Here is a 20538-nt window from a genome sequence, read left to right as displayed (position 1 = left end):
CCATGGTAGGGCAGATTTGCAATTTGTACAGTGAACAGCTGTTTGGAAGAAAAGTAACGCCGAGAACGAAAGTGAAAACCAAGTTTTTTAGATGCAGAGGAAGCAATATTTGTAATGTGCTTGTGCCAAGAGAAATTAGAAGTCAGGGTAATCCCCAAAAGAGATATATCATTTTGCCTAGAAATCAGAGTGGTACCAAAGATAAGCTTAGGAGCAGAAGAATCCTTTTTGTGAGATATAAGACTAGACAGTTTTAGAAGGATTGAAATCAACTAAGTTGTCTTTTGCCCCACTGGAGAATTACCTGGAGATCAGCATTTAAGGAATTTGTAGCGGATATTCGAGGAGTTGAAGCTGATTGAGCAGGACAAGGTTTCTCAATGTAAAGTGGAATGCAATGCTATCATCGGCTAAACTATGGATAGAATTTCCAGTCAATGGAAGAAGGTCATTAATATACAAGAGGAAAAGAGTGGGGGAAAGAACTGAACCTTGGGGGACACCAGTATTAGTGGAGAAGTTAAATGACAGAGAGCCATCTACCATCACCCTCAGTGAGTGATCAGAGAAAAAACTGGATAACCAATTACAAAAACAGCTGGCAAACCATAAGATGGAAGCTTGTTTAGAAGACCGTTATGCCAAAAATGATTGAAAGCATTTGAGATGTCAAGAGCAGCTGCTTGTGTTTCTCTGACTTTTCCATTGAATTTGTACATAACTGGGTAACCATAAGCCAGAATATCACCAGTGGATCAACAATGATGGAATCCATACTGGTGATCGTTGATCAGACTGAAGGTTTCTAGGTAGTTTAAGAGTTGGCAGTTAATTGATTACTCCATTACTTTAGAAAGAGTAGAAGTAATTGCAATGGGATGATAATTGGATGGGAGGGATTTGTCACCCTTTTTAGGAACTGGCTGGATATGAAAAAATTTCCAAGCAGAAGAAAAACACCTTTGGAATAAGAGAGTGAAAAAAGGCGGCAAGAACAGGAGTAAGTTGAGGAGCACAGGATTTGAGAACAAGTGGAGAAATACCATCAGGACAATCAGTAGCTTTCTTAGCACCCAGATTCATCAAAATCCTTCTGACATCCTTTTGATGGAAGATCACAGGAGGCATTGAATGGAGTGTGTTGGGAATGGTGGGAGGTGTTTTACCAAGCTCATTAATACATGAGTTGGAAGAAAAGTGGGATGCTAGCAGATCAGCTTTACCTTGGCTGAAGTCACAACAGAACCATGTGGTTTTGACAGAGGGGGAAGCAGAGATGGGCAAATGTTGTGGCCAATAGCTTTGGCAAGAGACCAGAATACTCAGCTACCATTAGGGCAAGAAGCAAGTTTTCTACTCTTAGCTTGTTCAAAATCTAGTTTGGACTGATTAATAACTGCTTTACAATTGTTGCGAGCTTTGATGGAGGCAGAAAATGAAACTGAAGAATTGGAAACAAGCCAATTACGATATGCAACGTTCTTCTCTTGAACAGCCTTAGCACATTTATTGGAAAACCAAGGTTTAGTTAAAGGACGAGATTTTAAAGTGGAGTGTGGAATAAAGGACTCCATTCCTAGAAAAATAATTTAACTGACACGAACTGAGCAACGTTGCCATCAGAAGTTTTGAAACAGTAATCCGACCAAGGAAAAGAAGAAAAGAAATCTCGCAAGTCATCCCATTTTGCATTCTAGTAATTAATGCCAAAGAATACGAGGTTGGAATAACCATGAGATAAAGGCTCCATGAGTGAAGTTGTTTGGTTTTTAGGAGCATTAGCAACTAGGGCCATATTGCTCCTGGGATATGCGGTGGTCATTCCCTGACCTTTCCGCATCCTCCATATTTGGTGGTCACAGGCTCGAACCCTGGTCTAATCAAGAAGCGTGTTGCTACGCACTGCTGCTCCTGCCCGCCTGGCTACTGAGGTGCCATTGGAGAAGAGACAATCACCAAGTTGTGATCTGAGGTGCCTAAAGGACCACTCACTTCGACCGTGTACTTAGAAGGGTTGTTAGAAAAAGATCAAGTGTGTTGGCTGTATAGTTAGGATTGTCCAGTATTCTTGTAGTTAAATGAATAATCTGTGCAAGGCATTAGTAATTACAAAAGCCTCAGCATCTTGACCAGCTGGGTCGGTGTGACTAGAAAATGGAAGCCAGCTGGATTTGTGAACATTAAAATCACCAAGGAAAATTACCTCACCGTTAGGAAAGTTGGATTGGAGAAAGTAAAGTTGCAAACAGTTGTAAAGTTGCAAGTATTGAAATTTTTGGATATGGCGTACACATGGTAAGAATATACTCATATCCTTGACATTAAGTGGCCTCGACAATGCCCTCCCCCCTCCCCCCCCCCATACACACTATTCAGACTCCCTCCAGTCACTATCTGGCAGAGTAGAGGTAGCAACATTATACTCTAACTGATCCGGAAACCTCCTAAAGAGTTACCAATAGGTTTGGTCCGGTGTACTAACTAGCATCCGGCCTGCGAACAGTTTTAGAGCTGTACCCTCAAAATGTAAGGAAGTTTGGGTCTCACTATGATGTTCATCATAACCTTAAAAGTCATCAGTCATACTGCATGATGGAAGAGATGGGGAAGGGTTGACTGGAACTTAGTTCTGCAGACTAAACATGGTTTACACCACTTCAAGCCTTTAATAAGCAAAGTGGTGGTATTGCACTGTTTGATGAGAGTCATCTACAACCTAGTATTGACTGGTAACACAGAGAGGTGGCATTCCTCCATGTGGTGTGAGTGCCATACCTTGACCCTTGCTTATTTTGGTTCACACCTGGGTGGTTACCCACAGTGTGCTTGTTCATGTAGGTTTTACCCAATATATATTAAAGGAGGTGGCAAAGCAACTAAGCAAACCCTTAGCCATAATTATGAGAGCATCCTTGGACTCAGGGGAGGTTCCCACGGACTGGAGATGTGCCAATGTATCCCCAATTCACAAAGGGGGATCGAAGGGTGACACGAGTAATTACAGACCAGTTAGTTTAACTTCTGTTCCGGGTAAAATAATGGAGTCACTGGTTAAAGATGCATTGCAGGATCATCTAGACAAGACTGCAGCAATAATTCAGACACAGCATGGGTTTGTTAAGGGAAAGTCTTGTCTGACAAATTTTATAGGATATTATGATGTGGTTACAAAGGAACTGGATGCAAAAAATAATTTTGATATCATATATTTAGATTTCAGGAAAGCTTTTGACACTGTTGCGCATGGAAGACTATTGTACAAATTGGAGAAGAATGGTATTAAGGGTAAGTTGCTACAATGGAAAAGGATGGTTAAGTGGGAGAAGACAGAGGGTGGTAATCAATGGGTGCTGCTCTTCGTGGACTAATGTTATTAGTGGAGTCCCACAGGGTTCGGTGTTAGGTCCACTGTTGTTTTGTATATTTATCAATGATATTGATGAAGGTATATCAGGCTTAATGTCGAAGTTTGCAGATGATACAAAGGTTGGCAGGGTTGTTAATGATAGTAATGGCAGTGTGCTACTGCAACAGGATCTAGATAATTTGGGCAGATGGGCTAAGAAGTGGCAACTGAAGTTTAACCTTGACAAATGCAAAGTACTGCATATGGGTAGAAGTAACCCCAGAGAAACGTACCAACTGTGTGGTACTACACTTAAGGTGGTAGAAAATGAAAAAGACCTGGGAGTAATTGTGCAGTCAGATATGAAGTTTTCTGAGCAATGCAGACAGGCTGCCAGAGCAGGTCATGGGGTTTTGTCAATGATATATAGAATTTTTCTAGCAGGGAGAAGGAGGTGATTGTCCCCCTGTATAAGGCAATGGTCAGGCCATGCCTTGAGTACTGCATACAGGTCTGGAGGCCTCATTTTAGGAAGGATGTAGATTTACTTGTGCATGTATAGAGAAGGGCAACAAGATTGGTGAGGGGAATGAAGGGATCCTCTTGCCAAGAGAGACTTAAGCCTCTGCAAATTGCAGTGGCTGGAGACTACGCACCTGCGAGGTGATCTGATTGAGGTGTATAAGGCCTTGAATGGGTTGAGCACGCTGAATTCTGATGGGATCCTGCCACTTGTTCAGATTGCGAACCTAAGGGGGATAAATTCAAATTAAGAAAAGACAGATGTAGAATAGATGTGTGGAAATTTGCCTTTAGCCAGCGGGTGGTTAATAGCTGGAACAAACTTCCATCTGTCGTTGTGGAAGTTGATAGGTTGAATAAATTTAAGGAGGAACTGGACAGGCATTTGGAGGGAATGGTGTGATTTTTTTTTTTTTTTTTTTTTTTTGGCTGATGCTGCATAAGCTCATACACTTGCTTTCTTGCATCACATGCCACTACTACTATTATTAACAGTCCCACATCGTGAAGATGCAAGCAGAGGATTTGGCTGTCACAGACCGTCCAGACTTCGCCGAAATTGGGTCTACTTGACTTGTGTGTCACCCGAATATCAGTTCTATCAGTGTTTTAAACTCCCAGGTAGCAAGTACAGCTTGTCTGGCATATCTGAAAGAATGTATGTGACAATCTCAAGGAACAAAATTGACTTTTTAGGATTACGCTGGAATGCTGCTTGGATATTTTTAGTGGTTTTTCGAGACACGCATGGACATCCACTTCAAATCAGGTCAATACCACTTCCTGTTGCTCAAATTCTGAACCCACATCCTGATGCTTGGTTTGGAGAGAGAATCACTTCCATATTGATGGCAATAATTTCCTTGCATGGTAATTACAAATTTTTACTTTGCAAATCACATGGCACATTCAGCCTTCTTGTGGCATTGCCATTTAATGCATCATACCCTGTAAAAAGAAAATATTTTTTTGAGTTTTATAATGCTTTGTAAAAAATGTTTGCAGTTTCATAATAATTTGCATAATACTGCATTACTCTGTCTTTTGGTTGTGACATAATTAAATTTTAAAATAGGAAAACAGGACTTAATGGATACCCTGTATATTACTGTTTATAGGTACACATCCTCAATGTAAAAGAAATCTATGGTCTCTTTTTTCTTATGATATCATAAATTCTGTTATCAATACTCCATTTCTGCTTGAACAAATACCTTTCATTATACCCTTCCTGAATTCTATAATTTATTTCTTCCTACTTGTTGGTAGTTCTGTTTCCTTCAGGTAATAAATAATCACAGATTGCATGCTTTACCCATCTATGTATAAAAAATTAACTTTTATTCTGTTTCATTAATTCTAATTTTGCATACATTTTAATGTGCAGTTCTCAGTAATTTTCAGATTTTTTGCCAAATTTTAGTCTGCATTCCCTGTGGGTGACAAATATGTAAATATTTAAATTAAAAAAAATTGGAGACTACTTATACAGAATAAGAATTTCTATGTATAACAACTTTACATTTGAACCAGAGAGGGCGGAGTCATGTTTTGTAACATGAGGTTCAAACTTTTTAAAATGTGTCATGTGGCACTGCCTTAAGTTAGGCCTCCAGACTTGTATATAATACTTAAAATGCAGCCTAACCATGGCCTTGTACAAAGGAATAATCACCCCTCCTTATCTTTGCTAGCAAAGTTTCTGTATATCATTGACAAAACCTTATCAGCTGTCCTGGCAACATGTCTGCACTGCTCAGAGAATTTCATATCTGACTGCACATTTACCCCCAGGTCTTATACGTTTTCTGTTACCCTGAGTGTAATACCAAACAGTTGATAAGTTACTCTGAGATTACTGCTATCCATATGCAGTACCAACATTAGTCAATGTTAAACTTCAAACTGCCATTTTACATCCCATCAACCAAATTTTCCTAGATCTTGTTGCAGTAGCTCACCCTGATTGTATTCATTAACCACCCTGCCAACCTTTGTATCATCTGCAAATTTAGACATTAAGACTGATATACCTTCTTCCGTATCGTTAATAAATATTGAAAACAACAATGGGCCCAGCACTGAACTAACTATGGGAGACTCCACTAATAACATTAGTCCATGAAGAGCAGTGCCCATTGATGACCACTCTGTCTTCCACTTTATCCATACAGTAAATTGCCCTTAATGCCACATTGCTCTAATGTGTACAGTAGTCTTTTATGTGCAACAGCATCAAAAGCCTTCCTGAAATCCAAGTATGTGATATCAATATTGTTTTTTGTATCCAGTTCCTTTGTCACTTGTATTCTGTTTCTGGTACAAATAAATATATTTAATTAAATGTGAAGGTGTTCTTAAAAATAGGTAATTTCAGAATCATGGTTTTGCTAATGCTATCATGTGTATATTGCTGCTAGATCTTGGCATGATGCTATGTTCTTAACTTCATTAAATTGTGTCAGTTTCTGAAAACAGCAACTCGTTTCTCGATTATAACTATTGAAACATTAAAAAAAATAAATACAAATATTGAAATGCATATACATTTTCTGGGCAAATAGCCAAGTGTGTGTGTGTGTGTGTGTGTCACCCCATTAATTTCAGAAGATCGGTTTATTGAATTTTATATTTGATATATTGCTTGAAATAAAAAAACAGTTTGTCCAGATTTGTTTTATTTCAAGGAATCTCCAAAGAGATTAGTTTAAGTAAGAAACTTCAGAAAATGAAAACAGTAGTACAGAAACTTCTCAGTTTTGTGATCCAGAGAAAATCAAATTTATTTATGTATATCATCTATGGTTCTGTGGTGATAAACTTAAAACTTGTATTTAACCCATAATTGTTTATTTTGCTATTGTATAATACAGTAGCTGTCCCACAATTCTGAAATTTTCTCTTGGCAAAATCTTGATTAACTTTCAGAAGCAGGGGTAGGATGGCAGTAATAAAATCTGTGTTATTGTGGTGACAGTGCACTTAGCCAGATTCAACGGTTGTAATGATATTTTCATGATACCTTATGTACCATTGCCTGCCTAATGTTATATGCCTGGGAAGCCAGATAAACGTAATATGATAAAACTGGACTTGCAAGATCAGTCAAGATGACCCCAAGTAGATGGCTGATAAATTAAATTATTTACATCTACAAGGTAATCATAATTAAACTATCCCTAATCAGAGATGTTTTTGGAATGCCATCAGTTTCACCTGATAGCATAGATGTAGTCTGTAATGTGGAAGAAGATGAAAATGGAATAATAATTTATACAAAAATATTACCAGGGACAATGGTTGTACTGTCATTGGCAAGAAATTAATAATTCCACACCAAATGGACATAGTTTGAATTCTGTATTAATGGGAGGAATTTTTATGGAATTTTTAACAACTATAGCTGAGCTAGTTAGGCTTTGTTAAGAGGTTATCCCTCCCCAAACTAAAATTTTTCATCAAACAAGCAAAGTAGCCATAGAATATATGCAATTTCCAGATATGGTATATTTGATGCTTGGTTAGGTTTTATTAATTTTGATCATTTTAATTTTAAAGCTATTTTTATGTTGCCGTCTATTAAAACTGTGTACTATTTAGTTGGAAGCCCAAATAGATGACAGCATGTATCACAAAATTTAAAAACAATTAATAGGCTAATGGACACATTATTTGAGTTGTATATGAAACAACCTTGCAAAATGTAAATTTACATATGTACCCCCCAGAGCCCATACACAAAATGTAAATTTTGCATCTACCGTGCAACTGGTTAGTGGTATTCAACAATTCACTCTCCCTCTTTATCTGTTCAGTTGATAGAGGCCATATAACATCCTGAAATTAAAACCCCTTCTTTTGCTTTTAAAAACTGCAACCTCTTAGCATTAGCATTAGTAGAGGCATTTGATGCAAGAAAGCAAGCTTATGCAGCATCAGCCAAAAAAAAAAAAAAAAAAAAAAAACCCACTTCCACTTCACACCTCTGTTCGTTCAAAATACCTGTCCAGCTGAGCCTTAAACTTATTTAGGCTATCAACCTCCACTACAAGGGATGGAAGTCTGTTCCACCAACCAACCACCCGCTGGCTAAAGGCAAATTTCCGCACGTCTATCCTACATCTGTCCTTCCTCAATTTGAATTTATGCCCTCTCAGGTGATTATTCTGAGCTAGAGGAAAAATCCCATCAGCATTGAGCATGCTCAAACCATTCAAGGCTTTATACACCTCTATCAGATCACCTCGCTGGTGCCTAGTCTCCAGACACTGTAATTTGCAAAACTTAAGCCTTTCTTTGTAAGAGCACCCCTTTGTTCCATTCACTAATCTTGTTGCCCTTCTCTGTACTCGTTCCAGCAGCTCTACATCCTTCTTGAAATGAGGCCTCCAGACCTGTATACAGTACTCCAGGTGTGGCCTGACCATTGCCTTATACAAGGGAATAATCACCTCCTTATCCCTGCTGGAAAAATTCCTGTATATCATTGACAATACTCCATGAGCTACTCTTGCAGCCCGTCTGCACTGCTCAGAGGACTTCATATCTGCCTGCACAACCACCCCCAAGTCCCTTTCATTCTCTACCACTGTCAGTGTAGTACCACAGAGTTGATACGTTGCTCTGGGGTTGCTGTTTCCCATGTGTAGTACGTTACATTTGTCAATGTTAAACTTCATTTGCCACCTCTCAGCCCATCTGCTCAACCTTTCCAGATCCTGTTGCAGCAGCATAGTGTCAGTAGTGTCCTTGACAACCCTGCCAACCTTTGTATCGTCTGCAAACTTGGACATTAAGCTTGATATACCATCATCAATATCATTTATAAATACAGAAAACAATAATGGACCCAACACTGAGCCCTGAGGGACTCCACTAATAACATTAGTCCACGATGAGCAGTGTCCATTGATTACCACTCTCTGTCTTCTCCCCCTCAACCACCCCTTTATCCATAGCAGCAATTTGCCTCCAATGTCACACTGCTCCAATTTGTGTAGCAGTCTTCCATGTGCAACGGTATCAAAAGCCTTTCTAAGATCCAAGTATATAATATCAAAGTTATTCCCTGCATCCAGTTCTTTTGTGACTGCATCATAGTATCCAATCAAGTTGGTCAGGCAAGACTTCCCCTTAACAAAACCATGCTGTGTCCGAGCTATAACTGAAGTCTTGTCTAAATGATCCTGCAGTGCTTCTTTAACCAGTGCCTCCATTAACTTTCCTGGAACAGACGTTAAGCTCACAGGTCTATAATTACTTGTGTCAGCCTTTGATCCTCCTTTGTGAATTGGGGTCACATTTGCACATTTCCAGTCTATGGGTACCTCCCCTGAGTCCAAGGAAGCTCTCATAATTATGGCTAAGGGTTTGCTTACTTCCTTTGCTGCCTCCTTTAATATAACTGGATAGATCCCATCCACCCCGGGCGCCTTTCTTGTGTTTATCTTCAACAGTTTCTCCTCCACTTTACTCCCAGTTATTTCAAGATTCTGTAGCTTACTGCTAGAGTTGAAAACACCTCTGGCATTCCCTTCGCTGAATAACTCCTCATGTGTGAATGTCGATGCAAAATATTCATTTAGTTTGTTAGCTACCTGAGCAGGGTCATCAACAGTTGACCCATCAATATCAAGTGGACCAATCTGATTCGTCCCTTTCCTTCTAGAGTTTACATAAGTAAAGAACTCTTTGCTGTTTTTCTTTGCATCCCTTGCCAAGGATTTCTCGTAATCTGCCTTCGCCTGCCTAACCTCCTTTGTAACTTGGTTGCATATCAACTTGTATCTATCATAGGCTTCTGTGTCATGTGTTAATTTGTAAGTATCCCATGCATTTTTCTTCTCTGCCATATGCCTCATTAGTTCATCTGACATCCATTTTGGCCTAAACCTTGAACAATATTTCTTAGTTGGTATGTAAAGCCTAGTAGCTTCCAAGATTAATTCTTTGAATGCTTCCCATTTTGAATTTGCTGTTGGTAACATCATCAGTTGGTCCCACTGTATAGAATTTAAATACTGTCTCAGTCCATCGTAGTCGCCTTTACGGATACTCTTGTTATTACTTCTCACTGAGTTCCTGTATTATCAGTCTGGTGAACTTGTATGGTTTATGGATGATGATCAGGTTCTTGCCCTAGTACTTTCTTATCATTCTGTTAGAAATAACAGTCAGCAAGTTGATTTTAAAAACTGTTTCCCATGGCAAGTTTTCCCTGCATCTACATAAAGTGGCCCTCCTCATACTCATCACAATCTGGCATGTGTGCTGGCATGTATAATTTCTGAATCTGAGAATGCTTTTGATAAGTGCATGCAAATGTGCACACACACATGTATGCACACCCCCTTCTATTTTGCCTATCCTCCCTAAATACATTATCCATATTAGAGAAAAGGCTTTTGTTAGGAATGAGCATAACTGCTGAATGCAAAGGAATAAATAAAATTTATATAAAATAATATACAGAAAAATATAACTAGGTGCATAAAGTTAAAAGCGGCGCCTCCGTAGCCAGGTGGGCAGGAGCAGCAATACATAGCACATGCTTCTTAGACCGGGGTTCAAGCCTGTGACCACCAAATAAGGAGGATGCAGAAAGGTCAGGGAATGACCACCACATATCCCCAGAGCAATATGGTCTTAGTTGCTAATGCTCCTAAAAAAACAAAAAAAAAAAAAAAAAAAAAAAACAATAGAGTTAAAAGCGTTAATGTTGAGAATATGTAAATAAATAAAATGATAAAAACATATGTATAAAGGAGCGTTCATAGTAGTGTTCTTTTTATCAAATTAAGGATCAAGTGTAGCAGAATGGGTTACATGGCAGTTTACTGAGAAAGAATTGGGCTGGTGTGTCTGTTTCATTCCCATGCCAATTTATTAATGTTAATATTACATTCACATGATATTATTTATTAGATTAAATGAAGTGTTCAATCGTTCTTGGTAAATTCCATCTCCTCCCATCTTATCAGTTCCATAAGTAAACAGACTTATGGCCTGCCCTGTATATCATTAAAAAAATGCAACAGAGACAAAGTTGTGAACATAGAGGGAAGAGTAAAAAAGCAAAAGTAGGAGAAGGGGAAAAAGATACAACCTTAAAGAAGGCGGGGGGGGGGAGAAATAAAAAGAAAAACAAAGCATCAATCATTAGACTGGGGGAACAAGATGATGCATGTTATTTTAACTATATGGAATTTACCATCACTCATGTTGCAAAATTGCTACTGCCATAATTGTGTGTATGTGGCCCTCATTACAGTTAACTCTAGGACGTACAATACAATACATGGAGCACCTATAACAAAGAGCAATGATGAAAATTATGCACACAGTCATAAGATATTATATGGTACAATTGTATGTTCTTATTGCTTTTAGTTATATTTTTCTATATGTTACTTTAATAAGTTTTATTTATTCCTCTGTATTCGTTGGTATTGTTGCAAGAAATTTTATTATATATTTTGTTCATTAGCTCTATTGTCAGAATTAGGTGGCTTAACTCAGCCTTAAAAGTTGCTCACTTTATTGGCAATATGGTACTGTGAACTCATTTAAAAATAAGTATTAGGTGATAGTGTATGTATATATATATATATATATATTTTTTTTTATTTATTTATTTATTTTTTTTTTTTGAGTAAACTATGTAAAATATGTGGCTTAATGTAGGGAAAACATTTGACATAAGTAGCCAAATGAATAAAATGTTCCATCAAGCATTTCCACAAGGTTAAAGCTGTTGATATGGTATGATTTCTTTCACCATATTATTTTCACACTAAGTTGATTTCACTGTGAGTTCAATTTATACATTCCAGTTTCTTTTAATTGGGTATTAGCATCTTGTTAGAATGTGTATTCTAACTTAATTTTCCTGCTGTGGAGGCTTAAGCAGCAGAAAATGATGATAATCTTTTAAATTTATTTTAATTAATGCATTTGTCATTTTAATTGCATTTTATGAGCATTTATCTGAAAGATGTAATGTTTATTTCTTTTTTCTTTATTTCAAAAGGATTCAATTTAGTTTTTGCTTCTGAATATAGCTCACTTTATTTTCTCTATTTTAACTTCATTTTAAAAATTTAATTTCAACGTTAATTATTTTTAACCGTTTCACAAGTGAGTTTCTGGATGGCATGCAAGCTACTAGGAGCAAAGTTCTTTGAGTAGTTAGGAGTTTTGTAAAAATTGAAAAGCTGTGTAGATAATTGTTTTTAAATATTTCTTTTCCCTATTTTTACACCATAGCCAAACATTATAATGTGATTACTGTCAAAAATAGTCTAAATCAAAATTTTGAATAAAAAATTCAAAAAATCATATTTTAGTTTTTGATGCTATGAGCTCTACATTTATATAAATTACTTGATTCATTTCTGGAATTGAAGATATTATCTGAATTTCAGAGAATATCTTCAATTTTTTGCTTTGTGAGCCCACATATCAAGAATTTAAAACAAATACACCAACCGTTTAACTATAGTGGTTTAATACTGAATGTGCCAAACGATACTACACTGTAAAATAATATGTGCACAAACTGATTTACAAAATAAAATTTGCGATAAAAATTTTAAAATATATATACAATAAAATATTGATAAAATATTTAAAATACAATAAAATTAAAAGCGATAAAACATTGACTGAAGCTTTCGGGGGCTTCCGCCTCCTTTCTCAACAACAATGATGTTTAAGCAACACATCCTTAAGTAACAGGCTCACAGCACACGTGGCTGACCAGGCGCATGCTCAATATTTCTTCCATGTGAACCGGAAGCGTCTTGTGAGCGTGGAAATATAAAACGCTCGTCTTTTGCCAGGACCACGGCTTCCAGCAGGGGGTGAAATCTAACACCCCTGTCCCTATTCATACTATTGTTCTCAGACGAGCCTATCCACAAACTCTCCAGCCACTTACTGTCCCAGAACCTATGCGCCCGGTCAAGGATGACAGCATTCACAGGGGAGACCTGATGATATTTCTCCCAATAATGCTCAGCAATGGCGGACTTATTGAACTCTGCAGTCTGTATAGCTCGCATGTGCTCCCCCAGGCGGTCTTTTAATCGCCGTCCTGTCTCCCCCACATAACATTCCCCACAATCCGGGCATTTGATCTCATATACGACCCCACTACTGGAATCCCCAGGAATGGGGTCTTTGACCTGTGACAACACTGTGTGCAACCTCCGACCCGGAAGCTGCACGCAGCGTGCCTGAAAGTCACGTAGCATTCTTGAAATTCGATCTGACAAGCCCGGATAGTAGGGAATATAAACTGTGGTGACTGGAACGGACGGAGTTCCATGATTAGGTGCCACGCCTCTATTATATTTATCAATGACCCTCTGGGGGTAACCGCATTTTATTAGATCCGCCCTAACTTTCTCAATTTCTCTCTCTCTCTCTCTCTCTCTCTCTCTCTCTCTCTCTCTCTCTCTCTCTCTCTTCAGAGGTACTACAATGTGTCCTAACCCTACCCAAAAGTGCCCTGGCCACACTGTCTTTATACTGCGCAGTCTGTGCTGACCTATAATGGGTGTACTGGCTCCTACACATGGGCTTCCACATCTTGAACCCTTTTGGAAGGAGGTGTTCTCTTATATTGATCTTTGAAACTATTGTCTTGAAACTTCACAGGGATGTGAAGTTTCAAGACAATATACATATTCAGGCATTTCTTGACACTGCCAAAACAACCTTTAAAACATATGTTGCTGTAAAAGGCTGAAATCTGGTAAATCCTAAGATTCACAAGGTTTTCCACATTAATGATTTCATTTAATTTTTCTATTTTTAAATAAGGACATGAGATATATATATATATATAGCCCCTGCAAGGTTGTTTTGGTAACATATCCCCACCTTTGTGGGGATAAGTTGTATCCCCCCCATGCCCTTGTTTAAAAATTGAAAAGTTAAAGCAGGAAGTTATTATTACTTTCCTTTTTTGAAACTGTCACAAACAGTCATTTGAGGATAGGGAATACATTCTCCTTAAGCCTCTTGTTTAAAAATCCTGAAATAATTGGGCAGTGCGAAAAAAAAGAAAAAAAAGAAGATAAAATAAATAAATAATTTCTTGACCCATTCACTTTAATTTTTAAACAAGGGCATGAGGGGAGGAGATATCTACTATCCCTGCAAAGTTGCCTGGGTAAAATGTTCACAGTATTGAGAGCACTTAATATACGGCAATTCAGTCAAATAATGGAAAAGAATTTGCAAATGGGATTATCAGATGATTTTACCAACACAAACTGTTAAATACCAGAATTTACTCTAACAGAGCAGCAAAAGGCTAAATATAAAGTGGAATGTGTTGATATTTTAGACTTTTACTAATGCAAACTGGTAAATATTAATATTTAACTGATTTTTAACTTTTCTTGTCTTTGTATTCATGAAATGGTTAACCTTATTCATCAAATATTTTAGATATTTTTTCCCCTTTCAGATTCCTCCTAATACTCTCATCACAGCAGTAGTAGATTTTGTACGTAACTTGCACTCTGTGGATGACCTGGATGTTGTTGGTGAACTGGTATTTGCCACTTGCACAGAAAGAATTGATAAATTTAAGCAGTGTGTGCAGTATTATCTGAGGGGAAATAAAAACAGTGTTCTTCGCTATCGTTCAGCAGGACCAGGTATGTTTTCATTCATCCAGATGACAAATATCATTTCCCAAACAATCCTCTCTCTCTCTCTCTCTCTCTCTCTCTCTCTCTCTCTCTCTCTCTCTCTCTCTCTCTCTGTCTGTCTGTCTGTCTGTCTGTCTGAAGTCAGCTTTCAGTGAAATTTGATGTACAATTTAAATTATAAAACTGTGAAATTAAAAACTCTTTCGCCAAATAATTCTACTAATTTGGATAAGTGGTTTATTTGAGAAATAATAAGAAAGAAAGAAAGAGAAAAATTAGAAACAGTGTGATATGAGCAGGTTCAGTTTGTGAAAAAGGGGAAAAAAAAAATTGTGAAGGCAAAAATAATTTGGCTTTAAACCCTATCCATTTCCTCTTTCTCTATGTGTAATAACAGGAGAAGTTAGTGTTAAGTTACTTTCATTTCTGTTCAGTTATTGTTTCACTCCTTCAAACCCTTGTTCAGCATTACCTCCCTCTCCCATTACAAATATGAAATTTGTTGCTATTGTCATAGTAATGGTGGAAATCCATGCAAGAAAGCAAGCTTATGCAGCAACAGGAGAGAGAGAGAGAGAGAGAGAGAGAGAGAGAGAGAGAGAGAGAATAAAAACCCACCAAATCATCCCATTTCACCTGTCCATCCCCCCCACCCTAACAGTCTAATTCTTCCTTTCTTGAATTTTTAGCATTAGCATTAGTAGAGGCACATGATGCAAGAAAGCAAGCTTATATAGCATCAGCCAAAAAAAACCCTCTTCCCATTTCATCCATCCATTTACTCCAAATGTTTTTCTAGTTCTGCTTTGAGCTTATTTAAGTTGTTCACCTCCACTACAACAGATGGAAATTTGTTCCAGTTATCAACCACCCACTGTCTAAAGGCTAATTTCCGCACATCTATCCTACAACTGTCTTTCCTCAATTTGAATTTGTCCTCTCAGGTGAATAATCTGAGCAAGAGGAAGAATCCCATCAACGTTGAGCTTGCTCAAACCATTCAAGGCCTTATATAACACCTCAGTTAGATAACCTTGCAGATGCCTAGTTTCCAGATTCTGCAATTTGCAGAACTTAAACCTTTCTTGCTAACAGCAACACTTTGTTCCACTCATCAGTCTTGTTGCCCTTCTCTGTACTCGTTCCAGCAGCTCTATATTCTTCCTAAAATGAGCCCTTCAGACCTTTATGCAGTACTCAAGGTGTGACCTGACCATTGCCTTATACAAGGGGACAATCACCCCCTTATCCCTGCTAGCAAAATCCTGTGTTTCATTGACAACATGCCATGAGCTACTCTTCAGCCTGTCTGTACTGCTCAGAAAACTTCATATCTTACTTCACAGTTACTCCCAGGTCCTTTTCATTCTCCAGAACCCTGAGTGTAGTACCACTCAGTTGGTATGTTAATCTGAGGTTACTACTGCCCATATGCAGTACTTTAAATTTGTCAGTGTTAAACTTCATTTGTCACCTCTCAGTCCATCTTCTCAACCTTTCCAGATCCTTTTGCAGTACAGGAACTCCTGAACTTACGCAATACTTGACTTACAGACATTAGACTTTACGTAAGTTTTGCCAGCCAGTGCAAACTTGGAAAAAACGTGGAAATGTATTTTACATCCCATAGAAATAAATGGAGGTATCGTGAAAATATTGTAACGACCATTCATACAAAAGCTACAAGTAATTATAAAGATATTAAGGATAAGTATGGTGAACCCCAATCCAAGTTCGTGGCAAGCAACGGGTGTTTTAATAGGTTCAAGCATCATGCTGGTTTCCAAAACATTAAAGTATGCGGTGAAGTTGCCAATGCCGATTCTGCAGCTGCAGAGAAATATTTTGATGTGTTGGAAAAAATTATTGATAAAGGCGGCTATTCAAAGCAGCAAATTTTTATCATTGACGAGATTGCTCTGTATTGGAAAAATATTGCGGGGGTCCTTGGTGCGGGGAAGTGGGGCGGAGGACTTCTTTGCTTGTGTGAGCTTTGGAGGGAGGGGGATGAATTAGATTGATCCACTTGATGTTGGTGGTTTGACTGTTGATGATCTTGCTCGGATGGCTGGCAGACTGAGTGAGTGTTTTGCATCTGCATTCACACATGAGGAATTCTGTGAATGGGGGGGGGGGGACAGAAGTTTGCTAGGGTCCAACAGGGAGCTAAATGATTTTGTAATAATGGAGAGCAGGGTGGAGGAGAGGTTGTTGAATTTGGTCATGGAGAAGGATTCTGGGGCGGATGGATTCTATGCAGTTGTACACTGGTGTTCGAAGAAAGTGCATCACCTAGAGTTCAAAGAAATGAATTTCACATTTCTAACCCATTTTTTGTGATGGTATGTTACATTAATCACTAGCATCACAAATAGAAATATAAACAAAAGATATTTATTAATAGTTAAGGTAAAGCTAAGTGATATTTGACAGGTGCTCTCAAAATATTCCAAAATGAGCATTTGCTACCTTTATACAACAGTTTTGGTAAACACGACAATTATGACTAAAATGTTATCAGAAGACTCTCAGTTTGCTTTAGTTTATCATTTTAAATGGAAAACAAAACAAAGTTCACCAGGTGCACACTAATATTTTGTTGAACTGCCTCCGGCCCTGATGACAGCAGCACACCGTCAAGGCATTGACAAGATCAATTTCTGAAGATAATCAACTGATAGTTCATGGTTCCAAACACAAATTATGGTTTCCTGCAGTTCACAAAGGGTCTTTCATTTCTTTCTTTCAACTGCAGATTTCCCATGACGCCAACAGTTCTCTGTAGGATTCAGGTGTGGGCTGTTTTCTGGCCAGCTAAGAGTTGTAATCAGTTGTGAGATGCGAATATTTTAACAATGGGCTCGCAGTTTTTCCGACTTTCTACCGAGTAAATCTGGTCGGTCATGGAAGTGACGTCATCCCCAGCTTCTGCTAAAGGCACTTCCCACGCTTGCACTACTAGTAGTGTGATTAGAGTGCGTGATGCATTTTTCGTGACTGGTATGATATCTCGAGTGAGGGGCAGATTTAGGGGGATGAACAGATGGGGCTTATTACCACCTTAACTATGTGTTAAGGTGGTTAAGGTAACTATGTGTAAAATGTTCCTAGGTCTATCTAAAAAAAAAAACAACTTAAAACCGGTCGTCATGCCTCGCCTTACAATGATAACTGGTTACGACAGTGTCTGGAGTTCTAACTTTTTAGAATTTTTGAATAGTATGGCGTCAAAATTATGCTTCCTGAAGTTACTACTGCAGTAAGTATGATTGCAACAATACAAATGTTTGTCAACAATTTCTTTTTTCGTCTTTCATTTTCGTTACATTCAGTTGTTAGGTTCCCGTAACAGTTGAGTATGTCGCTTCAACTAAAAGGTCGGTTCATCAATCGGTGCTATTTTACAGAGATATTTAGATACGTTGCACTCGCAAGTATATCATAAATCCATTGTATCTTGTCTTCCAGAAATTATGAAAATCTGTGAATGATCAATAAAAAAGCTCTTATTTCGTATACAGTGAAACTTCTCCTAACGGACACCTCTCTTTAACGGACATTTTCAAATTCCCCAACTCTCCTCTATTGGTTTTAACGTGTTTTCAGCTTCTGTCTAGCGGACATTCTTTGTAAGGGATGTGGACAGGCAATCTGCACTGTTTCGTTTAGATTAGCACTTAATTTGATCTCCCCATAATGGACAGTGGGCGAGCTCACGGCCCTTTTTCTAGGAACGTTTCTTCCATGTATTGCCTCAATCGTGTGTTTATTTTCTATTTCCGATTCTCTGAATTTTATCAAGGTTTGCGTCGCGGTTCTAAACCCTTTTTCAAGAATTTTAAGGCACGTGTAAAACTTCTGATGAATTCGGTGTGTGCAGGGGGGGGGGAATTTGGTCGGCCTTTCGTCTTTTGAGTTTCAGTTTTCAGTTTAGTTCAGTGTCGTGTGAAGTGCACAATGTTTTCTCGTAAACATTTAACTTTAAAAGATAAAGTCGAACTCATTAATGCGTATGATCGGCAAAAAAATAGTGTTCGCAATCTCGCTGCAAAATTCAAAATCGGGAAGACACAGGTAAGCGACATCCTAAAGGGGAAAAAATGAACTGCTCAAACAATTTTGGCAACCCGTAAATGATCAGGTTCAAAAATCATTCCCGAAAACTGTTGGACTTCAAATTGACAATGTTACGTATGAGTGGTTTTGTCGCGCACCTGCTAAAAAAATTCCCATTAATGGGCCTATTATTAGGGAAAAGGCTTTGGAGGTTGCGAAATCTATGGGAGTAAATGAGTTCAAAGCTTCTGTGGGATGGCTAGACAAGTTCAAAACTCGGCATAAAATTTCTTGGAAAACCGTAAGTGGTGAAGGTTGATCTGTTGATACTGGGGTTGTAACAGAGTGGACCGTCAAATTGGAAGATTTATTTCGTGATTTTGAAGCTAAGGATATTTACAACTGTGACGAAACAGGGTTGTTTTTTAAAGCTCTTCCTGAAAAAACAATGAGTCTAAAAAACAAAGTGCCAGGGCGGAAAAATTTCTAAGGAACGCTTGACTGTACTATTGTGTACAAATATGCTGGGAGACTTTGAACAACCTCTTGTTATAGGAAAACCATAAAATCCTCGTTGTTTCAAGGGCATAAAGTTGAATCTTTTGAATGTTGACTGGAAGTCTAATAAAAAAGCGTGGATGACATGAGATATCATGAGCGAATGGATAAGTCACTTTAACCAAAACATGATTTGTCAAAAGAGAAAAATTATTCTTTTCATGGATAATGCTGCATCTCACCCGCACATTGAATTGTATCATTCAAATCGTTTTTCTGCCACCAAACACATCTGCAGAGTGTCAGCTCTTGGATCAAGGGATAATAAAAAATTTTAAACTTCACTACAGAAAATGTGTTTTAAGACATCTCATTACAAGCATGAACGATGTACATGTGCGAGTGACCATGCAAAGAAACTCAGCATCCTAGATGCGATTCAACGGATTTCCTCTTCAGTAAATGCAATTAGAAAACAAACTGTCGTGAACTGTTTTGTAAAGTCTGGCTTCTCAAATGCAAAAATTGAAGTTGTGAACAGCAATGTGGAGCACCAAGAAGAACAAGAACTTCAGCATCTATTGATAACGTATGATACTTCCGCTACAAGTGACCCTGGCTACAAAGATATAGACTCGAACCTCACTACAGAAGATGGTGCTCTAGATATCAACGACATTATCATCGATATTTTTCAAGAAGATCCTCATGAGGATGAAGAAATGGAAGGAGGTCATTCTGTCGAAGAACATTAACGACGAACCACCGATGAAAATAGAAGAAGTGCTCATACAAATCAATCGTTTAAAAATGTTTTTCACCGCTGAAGAAGATACTGAAGGAATTTCGATGGTTTCTACACTCCAAACAAATGTTGAAAACAAAATTATCAGCCGGAAGAAGGTGCAGAAGAAAATAAGTGATTACTGTATGTATTTTTCTTAAGATAAAGTCATAATATGCATAGCACAATTGTATGTATATTATTTACAAAAATATTGTGCAAAATCTGTATATAATTTAATTTAATTTTACATTAAATGTTTAACGATTTTTCTTTATCTCTTGTGTATGTAATTGTATATTATTTACAAAAATACAAATGTATTGTTCAAAATCTGTATATATTTTAATTTAATTTTACATTAAACGTTTAACGATTTTTCTTTCTGTTTTTTTTTCTCCCTCAGACTTCTTGTTAGCGGACACTTCTCTCTAACGGACACATTCTCGTTCCCCATGGCTGTCCGTTAAAGGGAAGTTTCACTGTATATACAAATCAAAATACCTAAAAGAAACGCAAAGGATGTTTCGCATAAACCATCTACCGCCGTGCTCGGCACAGCGCAACTTTTTTATTAGTCTTTTGTTTTTTATAACAACTAGGGAGATATAATGAATACATTTTTTTCATGATAAAATTTTAATATTGCGAATAAAAAATAACACAAA

At 37.8% G+C, this 20538-nt stretch overlaps 1 protein-coding gene across 3 annotated transcripts in view; it reads left to right on the top strand.

The window, feature by feature from the left end:
• The window catches only part of LOC150088830 (constitutive coactivator of PPAR-gamma-like protein 1 homolog), a 283787-nt gene that overhangs the window by 104261 nt on the left and 158988 nt on the right, over positions 1 to 20538 (top strand). For all 3 annotated transcript variants that reach the window (XM_090369687.1, XM_090369686.1, XM_090369688.1), the window contains exon 3: positions 14346 to 14538. In XM_090369687.1, the coding sequence (XP_090225813.1) occupies positions 14346 to 14538 (193 nt within the window). The remainder of the gene's footprint in view (positions 1 to 14345; positions 14539 to 20538) is intronic.

The sequence above is a fragment of the Mastigoproctus giganteus genome, chromosome 3 (assembly GCF_048544385.1).
Source record: "Mastigoproctus giganteus isolate SK-2022 chromosome 3, ASM4854438v1, whole genome shotgun sequence".
In the NCBI taxonomy this organism is placed as follows: Eukaryota; Metazoa; Arthropoda; class Arachnida; order Uropygi; family Thelyphonidae; genus Mastigoproctus; species Mastigoproctus giganteus.
Note: the sequence above shows the minus strand (reverse complement) of the source record. Positions and strands in the feature narration are given on the sequence as shown.